Source organism: Sparus aurata, chromosome 5 (assembly GCF_900880675.1).
Source record: "Sparus aurata chromosome 5, fSpaAur1.1, whole genome shotgun sequence".
Taxonomy (NCBI): Eukaryota; Metazoa; Chordata; class Actinopteri; order Spariformes; family Sparidae; genus Sparus; species Sparus aurata.
In genome coordinates, this window is record NC_044191.1 from 748,037 (window position 1) to 761,485 (window position 13,449).

At 47.9% G+C, this 13,449-nt stretch overlaps 1 protein-coding gene across 1 annotated transcript in view; it reads right to left on the minus strand.

Moving 5' to 3' along the window:
* LOC115580941 (collagen alpha-1(I) chain) overlaps positions 1 to 13,449 on the minus strand; it is a 137,396-nt gene that overhangs the window by 66,006 nt on the left and 57,941 nt on the right. The window contains exons 25-28 of the mRNA XM_030415680.1: positions 7,763 to 7,807; positions 6,727 to 6,780; positions 6,048 to 6,155; positions 5,648 to 5,701 (exon numbers count right to left, since the gene is read on the minus strand). Of these exons, the coding sequence (XP_030271540.1) occupies positions 5,648 to 5,701; positions 6,048 to 6,155; positions 6,727 to 6,780; positions 7,763 to 7,807 (261 nt within the window). The remainder of the gene's footprint in view (positions 1 to 5,647; positions 5,702 to 6,047; positions 6,156 to 6,726; positions 6,781 to 7,762; positions 7,808 to 13,449) is intronic.

Here is a 13,449-nt window from a genome sequence, read left to right on the forward strand (position 1 = left end):
CTCAGAGAACCAAGGTTACAATGTAACCATACGTTCTCTATCGTCTCGAGACTATCTCTCCACTCCTTTACATATTCCATATGTACGGGGTAGATAGACACCCCATGAGGAGACGGTGCAACCCACCATCCCATGGGTAGTACGATCTTATACACTGGTCTTAAATGTAATAATAATAATAATAATGTTACATTATTAATATTATTATTACATTATTATTAGCCTAAGTGTGCCTGCAGAACAGGCAGCCTATATTAATTTCTCAGACATTTGCTCTATTATTATTATTATTATTATTATTATTAATATTATTATTATTATCAGCATCAATATCTACTCTATATATTATATTATTATTTTTACAAAATATCGCATCTTCTTTTATTCATTAGTGTAACTAAGTATGCCAGACGCTAATGCACCAATAAAAACTGTGATTTGCGCACTGAAAATAATAAATAATAGGCTATACAAGCTCACATAATATTGCATCATGAGGCGTTCTGGGCTTGTAAATATCTTATTGTCGGTGCATGACACCTTCACAGTCTGCAGTGGTGGCTACACAATTAAACACTCAGTGAACGTTTCTCCCTTAGCAACTAATGAAAATACACTCTTAGAGTCCGTTTGGTTTCATTTGTACAACCGACAGTGTTTTTTGATGCCAGCACGTGTCGCAGGTATTGCTAAATGGACGCTGGAAGAGAAGAGTGGATTACCGGTGACAAAATAAGCGTATTATGGTGAGCCCTGCTTCTCGCCTCCGACGGCCGACACACTGACTCCGCTGAGTGCGCGCGCACACACACCGCGTGTCGGGGCCGCGGATGAGTTTCTCTCCCTTGTGCCATTTGAGGTCAGCACCCCCTAAAGGTTCAAAGGGGGGACGCTGAAGGGCTCCAAGGACGACATCCAGATCCAGGGGGGAACTGCAGGACCGGCGGTACGCACCTTAAGTCGCTGAGCCCCTCGAAGAAACCGGGAAATGCAATTTCCCCGATGCGCACTGCCTTGATTGCTGCCACCAACCCTCGCAGTGTTACAGCGGCCTTCTGTGCCTCAAGCTGGGACTGCAGGAACCGCAGGATCTCCTGAGCCGAGGCCAAATATGGGTCCACCTGGTGAGACACACACCAGGTGGTAAACACCTGCCAACGGTATGAATAGGCAGCCCTCGTGGAAGGAGCCCGGGCATGCTGGATTGTCGCCACCACAGGCTCCGGCAATCCTAAGGCCAGGAGCCTGTCCCTCTCAGGGGCCAAGCCACCAGCCTGAGCCCCTCTGGGAAGGGGTGGAACAGGGCTTCGTTCGCCTGGGAGAGCAGGTCTCTCTGGTGCGGGAGCTCCCATGGCGACCCGTCCAGCAGGGGTGGAATCGCTGAGAACCGCAGCATGTGGGGCCACAGGGGAGCCACCAGTATAAGCTGCACATGCTCCGCCGGAACTCTTCGGAGAGGAGGCTGGAGAAGAGTGAAGGGGGAAAAGGCGTAGAGCAGAACCCTGGGCCAAGGATGCGCCGGAGCATCCCGACCCATAGGGGATCGTCGTTCCTCAGGGAGAAAAGGAGCGGGCAATGCGTCGACTCCCTGGACGCACACAGGTCGACCTCTGCCCTGCCTAGGCGGCGCCCTATCTCGGAGACCACCTGAGGGTGGAGTCTCCACTCCCCCGGCTGGGGCCCTCCCCTCATGATGTCTGCCGCGGAGTTCAGTGCCCCTGGCACGTGCACGGCTCTGAGCGAGAGGAAGTGTGGGTGAGTCCACTGCCACAGGATGGTTGCGGGCTTGCACAGGGCAGGGGAGCCGAGGCCCCCCTGTCTGTTGATGCAAGTGACCGTCACTGTGCTGTCGGTGCGGACGATGACGTGGTGACCCTTTAACCTTGGCAGGAAACGACGCAGAGCCCTCATCTCTAGGACATTTATGTGCTGACACAGCCACCGGCCGGTCCAGACACCGTTGACACCACAGCCTTCGTGTACGGCGCCCCACCCCAAGGAGGATGCGTCTGTGTACACCGGCTGGCGATAGATCACTGGACCCAGGGCTCGGCCCAGCTTGATGTTTGCTGGGACCTTCCACCACTGGAGGGCCCTGTGAAGCCTCCGAGAGGTCACCACTTTGGTCTTGTGGGACCTCTAAGGGCACAGCCCCAAGCCCAGCAGACATCTCTGCACGGGCCGCATGTGTAAGAGGGCAAGGGGGACCACCTGCACCATGGCTGCCCTTAGGCCCATAAGGCGAAGGCAGAGTCTCCAGTTGACCAGAGCCTGCAGCTGGAAAGGGGCGAGGCAAGTCCTGAAAGCCTACTGCCTCTCCAGGGTCAGAGCAACCGTCGCACTCCTCGAGTCCAGGACCATCCCCAGGAAGGTGGTCACCTGGGAAGGCTCAAGCCTGCTCTTCTTGTAGTTCAGGCACAGACCTAAGCCCTGAACGTGGTTCAACAGCCGGGCTACGTGGTGGCGGCACTGCTCCTCCGAGACCGCACAGACCAGCCAGTCGTCAAGGCAGTTTAGGATCCTGATCCCTCCCTGCCTCAGGGGGGAGAGGGCCGCATCCACTTTCTGATCTCCGAAGGGCACCTCCCTTATAGCTTCCTTCTCCAGGAGAGTGGACAGCTCCGCCTGCAAGACTGCTCTCTGTTGAGGATCGCCCACTGTTGTAAAGGTGGGTGTCCTTGTTACCAGTGGCCGGTGCAAGAACTGGATACGGTAACCGCGGGTCATGGTTGAGACCACCTACGGGTCTGCCCCCAGGGCCAACCAGACCTGAAAGCCTGCTGCCTCTCCAGGGTCAGAGCAACCGTCGCACTCCTCGAGTCCAGGACCATCCCCAGGAAGGTGGTCACCTGGGAAGGCTCGAGCCTGCTCTTCTTGTAGTTCAGGCGCAGACCTAGTTCAGGGGGGCGCCTAGAGGGACTCTGAGCCTTAGCAGGTGGTCCTCTCCCTTTGCCCTGTCAGCGGTACCTGCGCTGCCGGGAAGCCTCCAACTGGTGTCTAAGGTCCCCTTGACCCCATGTTGGGGCTTCTGGTGCCGGCTGAGGCCGAGGCGGTCTTGGCCTCCCAGAGCCCGTGACGCGCCTGGCCAGGCCACCTGAGACCTCCTTCGCACAGCGACGGCTCTCCTGAGCCTGCTGTATTAAGGCAGTAGCGTGGGGCCCAAACATTGCGGTGGGTTCCACTGGCACCTTAAGCAGGCAGTCTCTATCCCCCTGCTGAAGCTGGGACTGAGACAGCCGTAGGTGGCGCCTGACCACCCAGAAGGAAGCTAAGGCACAGCCTGCTGCCTCAGCCTGCTCCTTCATCACTGAGGAGAGGCATGAGGAGGCCATCCGCAGCCCCTCGCCAACACTGGTGTCTGCATGAACTTGATGAGACAAGTTGCGGAGGTAGAGTGACAAAATGGCCCCGGTATTGGCCAAGCGAGTCTGCACCGCCATAGCCTTATGTAGCTTAGCGAGCAGACTATCCATAACCCTGCAGTTCTTGCTAGAGCAGGTGGCATTACCGAGGATGGAGCTGGAGGGAGAAACTAGTGGAGTGAGGGTTCGGTCCACTGCGGGAAGTGGCCCACAGGCAATCTGGTCCCTATCATGCACGTTGGAGAAACGGCGACATGCCGCAGACCACCTGTGGGTAGCAGCTGGAGACTGGAACTGCTGACACAGCAGCTCTTTAAAGACAGGTAGGAGGGGCACCTGGGTTGATGCAGGGCACACCTCTATACCCTCCTCAAACCTAGAAGATGTGGCCCCCGGGTTCTCAGGCAGGGCTGGAAGCCCTGTTAATCACCTCCTCGAACCGGTGGGCCAACCCCCCTCTCTGTGTGCTGTGCACAAGAGAGGTCATTGTCATCAGAGGAAAAGACGGTTTCCACATCCACGTCCTCCTCCTCGGCTCCTTCTTCTTCCCTGCCTGACCCCGAAGCCGGGGGCGGGAAAGAGCTAAGCGGAGGCCGGACCACCATAGGCTGGAGTGGAGGCAATGGGGCCTGCCAGGCTCCTAAATACTTCCTCCTCCCCTCTGAGGCTGCCGCCATTCTCCCAATTTTCTGTCTCGGCCTCTCAGAAACATGGGAGCCCGCATGCTTTGCAGCAAAAAAGCAAGCAAGCCTCCCTAGTGCATGCAGGCAGAATAAAGCAATCCATGCACGACTGAGGATTTTCCTTAGAGACAAGAGCATGCTCGTGTCCCAAACAGAGCACGCAGTTATCATGCCCATCCTCTAGGGGCATGGCCGCCCCGCAACCCACACAGCAATGTCCCTCCTGGTCTGCCATACTGCCAGGGGCCGGAAACCGGAAGTACTTCGCCACTTCCTGTTTACCTGCTAGCCGGTAGCACCGCAGCCCTCTTGTTTATTATTTGTTTTTGAGTGTACTCTGCGTGCCGGCCGCTGTGAGGGCCGTACGCTCACGAGGGGATGGGAGGAGAGTGCTTGAACTGGGAGAGACGTTTGCCGCCAAGCGCGTCAGCCCGCGAGCCACGGGCAATACGCCGGGGAGAGGACGCTGCCGAGGCCAGGAGCCAGAGACCTCCGGCTCCCAGACCAGGTGCGCGATGTGTACCCCACTAGCGCGTCAGCTCACGAGCCGCGAGCAATACGCTGGAGAGAGGACACTGACAATACTCAGCGCGTATCCCCCGAGCGTGTTAGCTCGCGAGCCGCGAGCAATACGCCGGGGAGCGGGAGAGTGCTTGAACTGGGAGAGACGTTCACCGCCGAGCGCGTCAGCCCGTGGGCCGCGGGCAATACGCCGGGGAGAGGACGCCGCCAAGGCCGGGGGCCGGAGACCTCCGGCTTGCCCAGACCAGATGCACGATGTGTAATTACCCTACCGAGCGCGTCAGCTCACAAGCCGCGAGCAATACGCCGGGAAGAACCCACAGCCACCACTGCCGGGAGCCAGAGAACCTCCGGCTCGACTGGGCAGGATGATGGCTCCGCTGAAAGAGGACAGGAAGAGTTCTGCACAGCAATCCAGGGAGGCTGCCAGAGACAGACGCCCCGACTTACACTCTGGAAAGCGGATACACAGCTGTACAGTTTCCTCTCTTTCCTTACTTTTCCTTACTTTCCTTTTGTTTTCTGTAGATTGTGTGACACTGCACCCTGACACACAAGTGGAGATCAAACAATCAGTGATTACACGCCGGCGCAGGTGCTTTGTAGCTACGCAATGGGGCGTGGCCGGGCAAGCCGGTGTATCTTAAAGAAATATCCAAGTGCCCTGACAAGCAGCGGGGGTCATGCCCCGTACATATGGAATATGTAACGGAGTGGAGAGATAGTCTCGAGACGATAGAGAAATTACAGTTGCAGTGCATTACAGTTTTTTGTATAGTTGTGCACATGTTGCTGTTGATTCACATATATTTAATATCACACTGATGAGTACACACCTTTGCTTATCGTTGTTAAGAAGAAGTAGTGCCAGTAATAGAGGTACTAAAATTAGTATCAATTATACTGCACTAACAGGAGCAGTAACACTGGCCATCTGTCCTCGTCACTCTGTTTAAAAGCTTTGTCTTTCTGCTGCAAGTGCAGTATACTGTAATAAATGTCACTGTGGACAATAAGCTGTGACACATATGGTTCCAGTTTATTAGCTTCCCTTGACCAGGCAGCAATAAAGCCTCTAACCTTTGGCCCCTGTTTCCCAACTTCACCCGTGTGACCTGCCTCTCCATCTTCACCCTGAGGAGACATGACCCATAAAATCATTAGAATTAAACAGAACACATAATTATCACAGAACATGCTCATATACCCACAACATATACAAATGCTTAAAATGCAACAATGTTGAAATCGTATTCCTATTATAGCCACAAGCAAAAATAAAGTGACAGAGTTAGTTAAGTTGGTGACGCCTCATAACTGGTAGTTAAAACTTAGACAACATTTATTTGACTGTTAACATACAATGAAGTCCCCTTATAAGCTATTCATTATGTAGTTGCATCAGTTACTGCCAGTCTGGCATTGAAGTGTTGCTTCATACTAAAGCAAAGGAGATTACTGATGATATGTGGATCAGTACCTTTTCTCCTTGGGTCCCAGGTTGACCTCTCATCCCCGGAGGACCAGTGCTGCCATGTTCACCCCTCTCTCCATGCTGACCCTGGATCCCTGAATCACCTGGTGGGCCCTAAGGGAACAATTACTCATCAGAGCTTTGGACCATAAAATGGTGTTATACCTATGTGATCTCCTTTGTTTACTGTCATTAAACTGCGAAAATATTAAAAAACAAAAGGGACTCAATACAACTCATCTGATATGATCCAAGTCACCAGAAGGTCTGAGATGCCAAATTGATTTGAAAAGACGTTATTTAAACCCTCCCCACATACCATGCCCCTTGCCTGAAGTGGGTGTGAAGGCTCGAGGTGAGGGTGTAAATAACATCTTTTCAATCAATTTGGTATCTCAGGGCTTCTGGAGACTTGGATCACGCTTGAAGAGCTATATGGAATCAGTATATATTTTATTATTTTATTATTTTTGATATTTAAAAACAAGTCTCCATCTACTTCAGTGTTATAGGAAAATGATGCAACACTGTTTTGTTGTGACACTCACTGTGACTGCAAAACTATTTTCATAATTGGGTGAACTTTTCCTTTAATTTACACATTACACTAAAATCATGCAGTTCAGCTAACCCAAGACCTATTACATTTGTTTGATTTTACATTCAATCATCAATTCGATCTTACTCTGTCTCCTTTCGGTCCAGCTTCTCCTTTGTCACCAATCAGTCCTCTGAAGCCCTGCACATCAACATTACATTACATTTGTACTTGTCATTGTATTGCTTACCTTTATTACCCTGTCTGAGTTTGACTCATCATTTTCAGCTTGATTCAGTTGAATTTATTATTAACCTTTAACCCACTATAGTCTTTATTTAAAATTGGGCTTGAGAAGGCAGTATATCACTGCTCTGTGTCAGATTATTCTTGTTTCTCTTTCATAGTAGTCGTTTCAATATCCCACTATGGGTTACTCCCCCTCACATATTCACAGAAACATGAACAGCATTATGCCTGACCTGACTGGCTGCCAGTCATGACTTGTGATGTACTCTCACTACTTGTTTAGAAAGATTGCTGGTGTTTCCACTCGTACATGCAAAAGACTTGCTGCACTTGTAGATATTGGAGCGTTGTCTGTATCGAGTTTATATTGACTTTAGTGTGTATTTAGTAGTATTTAGTATGCATCTGGCTGTAGTGGATCAGATATGCGCAGCAGTGGACCTGTTTGTGTCAAGGGTGGACTCGCAATGGCCCGTGAGTGGTTTAATTTGATACAATAATTAATAGTTTGACATCAAAACGGATGCTTAGAAAGAGACATTCCATAACCTTGGTTCTCTAAATAGCATGAGTGACCTGTCTTACCAGACCTTCTTGCTGCTGTGCGAAGCGAGAAGATACATATGTGCTGGTTTTAAATGACAAGTGATGCTGTGTCAGTCTTTTATAAAATACAGGGCCCTGAGTTAAATGCCATGACTGTCAGCCACTCAGGGCTGGCACCCTGGTATTAGTGTGCCTGTGAATATGCGAAGGGACATATTCCATAGTGAGACATCTGACTCATGACCATCAGAGAACTGGGGTTACAGAAGGAACCTAAAGTTCTTCCCTCATGGACAGAAATTGACTAATACAGCTTTAATAATCACTGACCTCAATCCTGAGTGTTAACAAAGACATTTAATTTAAAACAGAAGACTATACTGCTTACTGTGCCACCTGTAAATCCTTTTGGACCAGGACTTCCAGGCATCCCCTAAAAGAGCAAGCAGAGAAACCATGAAGTATGAACATGCTTGCTTGGAACAATGCATAGAGGGACAATGTCTGTGATTGACTCGATATTTATAGGTGTCGGAATGGCTGTTTTGGTTTAAGGTGATTCAGTTGTATGGATACGATAATAAAACTGTATTCAAGAACATTGAAATCTTGGATACTACAGTGATAGGCTCAAGGAGCTTTCCCTTTCTTTCCCTTCCATTGTTTCTCCTCTCACATATTGATTTACTTACTTACTTTACCAAAAAAAACGAATGCCATCAAGGGCTGACTACTGCTACCACTGTGGGGTATACAGCAACAATTAGGGCCACAGATGTACCATCGACCTGTTAGGGTAAGTTCTCTCGTCCCTAATCAGTTGATACAAGTCCAAGTCCACTTCCAGTCTCAACTTTTGTTGAACTCTAAAGTTTTGTCTTAGGTCTTAAGTCCAGTCAAATTACAGTATGTTTCAAGTCAGCTCAAGTCAGTAGAGACAAGTACAAGTCTTCTTAAAGGAGACCTGTGCCTTTTCGGTCTGGCAAGTAAAGCTCTTAGTCTTTTAGGTTTAAAGCTGAATGATAAATGCTAAAATAACATTAATTTAAGCAGTTTACTTTCAAAGCTGTCTTAATGGTATTCAAAAATCCGTTCAATGCATTAACCTAATAATTACATATTTGGGATCTCGGGCCATGCAATGACTGCCGGTTTTCTGTTCTGTTCTTTCTATTGTTCATGGCCATACCGTACCCAGCATTGAGGCCACCGAGGTCCGGACCTAGGCATTTCTTTTTAGGTCGAAAATTACCTAAACATAACTCTACTTGAAAGATGCAAAAGCATTGTACTGCAGAATAACATTGGTTTATTAGCCTACATACATAGAGAGAATCATTTTGGTAGACTCTGAATTAAATGCTGCGGTCAGTGAAACAAAGTATTACTTTGTCACTTCTTTCAACTGATGATGGGGAACACTGCAAAAGCAAACCAACCATGAACCTACCTAAAGGCAAGAACGAAAGAGAAAAAAACAACAGATCAATACCAGTGATGTTTTTAATACAGACAGAGACACCAGAGTATTTGTAAGTCATCCCTCCCAACCACAGATTAATAAACTATGAAAATCTAGCCTACCCACTGGCAGAGTTTACGCTAGACTTTTATGACAGTCAAAAAAAGGATGTATATAATAGCAATAGAGCCTCTAGCAATGGCAATAAGAAATCACACACTGATTTCCGGAATATGTATTGGTCAACTATAACACCGCATAGCTCTTTTTGCAGACAATGTAAGTGTTTCTATTCCGGCTCTAATGGAACTTTATGAAAAGATTCAGTAGTATCTCCGGTCACAAAATTAACACCCTCAAATCATCCATTTTGCTGCTTAACTCATTTGAAAGAGAAAACCCCCCTATTCACGCTAACCAATTTAAGATTGTTAACAGCTTTACTTATTTGGGAATTCAAATTACCAACAAGCTAGAGGAAATTGTACAAACCAATTATACACCAGTGGTGAAGTCCATCTTTGAATCAGTTGATAAATGGACATCTCTTTCGATCTCTGTAATAGGTAGAATTAATATTTTCAAAATGAACACCCTGCCAAAATTATTGTACCTTTTTCAGAATATCCCCTTGCCGCCTCCTTCAAACTTTTTTTCTAGTCTTCAAAAAGTGTTCAACCGTTTTATTTGGAAAAATAGATGTCCCGGGCTTCGCTTATCCCTTCTATACTTACCTTTCGACAGGGGAGGGCTGAAATGCCCAAACCTGCTATGGTATTACTGGGCAACTCAAATTAGGTCTATGAGGTTTTATTATTCATCAGACAGCTCACCAGCATGGAAAGATATTGAATCGTTTTCTTTAAAGCCTCAGCTACCAGCATACATATACTCAGATAATCCTAAAAAACTACTTAAAAAAACACAGAACCCCATCGTTAAAAATATGGTTGCTGTATAGTATGATGTGCAAAAATACTTAAAGGAAACGCAAACTCTTTTTCAATACAGTCCAATATGGGGAAATAATTATTTCATACCAGGGAGGGATGATGGTGGCTTTAAATGTGGGCTGACAGAGGATTACGCTTAATTGCTGACATATTTGATTCAGAGGATGGAAATATCAAATCATTTGGAGAGCTGGTTGATAGTTATAATAGTCCTCGTAAACATTTTTTTAAATACCTACAGCTCAGATGCTTTATAGGTTCTACCAGGGCTTTCCACTAAGACACAGACTAGCCAGCCATAATACATAAGTAGCCAGCCGGGGAGGGGGGTGTACGATCTTATACACTGGTCTTAAATGTAATAATAATAATAATAATGTTACATTATTATTATTATTATTAGCCTAAGTGTGCCTGCAGAACAGGCAGCCTATATTAATTTCTCAGACATTTGCTCTATTATTATTATTATTATTATTATTATTAATATTATTATTATTATCAGCATCAATATCTACTCTATATATTATATTATTATTATTATTACAAAATATCGCATCTTCTTTTATTCATTAGTGTAACTAAGTATGCCAGACGCTAATGCACCAATAAAAACTGTGAACTGAAAATAATAAATATACAAGCTCACATAATATTGCATCATGAGGCGTTCTGGGCTTGTAAATATCTTATTGTCGGTGCATGACACCTTCACAGTCTGCAGTGGTGGCTACACAATTAAACACTCAGTGAACGTTTCTCCCTTAGCAACTAATGAAAATACACTCTTAGAGTCCGTTTGGTTTCATTTGTACAACCGACAGTGTTTTTTGATGCCAGCACGTGTCGCAGGTATTGCTAAATGGACGCTGGAAGAGAAGAGTGGATTATCGGTGACAAAATAAGCGTATTATGGTGAGCCCTGCTTCTTGCCTTCGACGGCCGACACACTGACTCCGCTGAGTGCGCGCGCGCACACACCGCGTGTCGGGGCCGCGGATGAGTTTCTCTCCCTTGTGATCAATGAAGTCGGCGATGATCGGAGTAATTTGTGATTATTATCAGTACAAGCACAGCGAATCACAATTTTAATGAGTGCGGTTCAGTTTGACATTATTGTCAGTCTGTTAGAAAAACATTTAACTTTATTAAAATCGAAAAATAATAGTCATTAAAGTAGCCGGCTGGAGTTAACTGTGTAGTCGACTATATGGCCGGCAGCCGGCGCTTGTGGAAAGCACTGGTTCTACTCAAAAGCAAGTCGTCAACATTCCCTCTTTATCTTCATTAGAGAAAGTTTTAATTAAGAACCCTCTTGATAGGGGAATCATATCAGAAGTGTGCAATTTGAAAAAGCCCTCCAAATCCCGTAGCCTGTCACTCAGAAGGGGAGTCAGAAACGACAACACCATCTTTGTCGTCGGGGGAGAGAAAATCCCCCTCCTGTCTGAGCAACCGATAAAAAGCCTAGGGAGGCAGTACACCGCAGAGCTGTCCGACAAACAGATGGGGAGGACCGTAATGAAACAGCTAACGGATGGGCTGGCAAAGATCGACCAGAGCCAACTCCCTGGGAAGTACAAGGTCTGGTGCTACCAGTTTACACTCTACAGGAAGGTGATGTGGCCCCTGAAAATGAGTGAGATCCCCTCATCCACCGTGAGTAAGATGGATGGAAAAGCCAACTCATTCATCAGAAAGTGGCTGGGTCTGCCACGGTGCCTTTCTGAAACGGGCCTCTTCGGGAAGAATGCACTGCAGCTTCCACTGCAGTCCATCAGTCTGGGTTACATGCAGGAGAAGACCAGGCTGGTTCTCGAACTAAGAGAGTCCACTGACCAGTCAGTGAGGAAGGCCAACGCCAAGGTTCCCACTGGCCGAAAGTGGAACGCCCAAGCTGAGGTCGACCAAGCTGTCAGTAGGCTGCACCACCGAGAGATCATGGGCATAGTCCAGGCAGGAAGAGCAGGGCTAGGATGGGGAGAAACGCCACGGTTCTGGTCCAAGGCTAACCGCAAGCAGAGGAAGGAGATGGTGGTGGCGGAGGTGTCGAGGATAGAGGAAGAGTGCTACAAAATCAAGGCTGTGTCACAGGGCCAACAAGGAAGCCGGACAACCTGGGAGGGAATTGTCAACCGGAACGTCAATTGGTCTGACCTGTGGAAGATCCCACAGGCAAGGATCAGCTTCCTCATTCGAGCAACTTATGACACACTTCCCTGTCCTCGTAACCTTCACCAATGGTTCGGGAACGAGGAAAGCTGCTCACTTTGCAATGCCCCCAATGCAAGCCTCCAGCACATCTTGTCAGGCTGCAAGATCGCACTCTCCCAGGGGAGCTATAGATGGTGTCAGGACCAGGTCCTGAGGAAACTGGCCGAGGTGCTGGAGGGTTGTCGACAGGGCAGCAAAGAATCAACACCAGCAGAGAACTACACCAGCTTTGTCACGGAAGGGGACGGACAAAGATACACCAGGCCAAGAGAGACATCAAGGTCCTTTTCCCCTGACCTGGAGTGGGACATGAGGGTCGATCTAAACAAGCAGCTCCGGTTCCCCACGGAGATCATAACTACATCTCTCCGCCCTGACATTGTGGTGTGGTCCAACAAGGCAAGAGCGGTGCACCTCATCGAGCTGACGGTGCCTTCAGAAGAGGGGATTGAGGCCGCCTATGAGCGCAAGAAGGCCAAGTACTCTGAGCTGGCTGCTGAATGCCGGGAGGCTGGCTGGAAGTCCACCATTTACCCAGTGGAGGTTGGCTGCCGAGGCTATGTGGGGCTGTCAACCACACGCCTTCTGAGGGATGCAGGAGTGACTGGAGGGAAGCTGAGGAAGGCCACAAAGGAGCTGGCAGAGGAGGCCGAGAAAGGCAGCTTTTGGCTCTGGCTGAGGAGGAAGGACAGGAACTGGGGAAAGAACACCTAACCCCGACAACAGCCGCAGGGGGTAACTTCTATCAGCTGCAGGGGGTGACAGGGAGACGTCCTTGTCACTGCTCCGCCACCAGGAGACGTTCTATTGATTAAAGGAGCGAAATGTTGGTGAACGGTGGTTCCCAGCTGATAACCCTGCAGCTGACCTGTGGGCACCGGAGGAGGTGCGACAGGCAGCAATGCCAAGCAGGAAATACCATCTACCTGTACATTAGCAGTTGTTGACTAACTCACTGGAATCCACAGAATCTAAGTTTAATGCACTGAAAAATTATTTACAGGGCGAACTGACAATTGAAGAATGGTACAAGGCATGTAAGAGGGCTCAAACTCAAACAGCCAATACAATAATGGTACTCCTGCAATACAATTGGCTAATGAGAGTGTATTACACACCAGAGAAACTGAACAAACTTAATCGTAACTTTCCAGATTTATGTATCAAATGCGGTTAAGAGAAAGGAACACTTTTTCATTGCATTTGGAATGCCCAAGGATTAAGGAGTTTTGGTCAGATGTGAGTCATATTATTCAAGAGTTACTTTTAATCCATTTAGTAGCAGATCCTAGATTCTTTATTCTTGGCATCTATCCAAAAGGACATAAAATAAAACGTAGAGAACAGATATTTATAGACTTGTGTCTTTTACATGCTAAAAGATCAATAGCATTAACATGGAAAAGTTCCCATAGACCAAGCATTGGACAGTGGCTTAAGGAAATG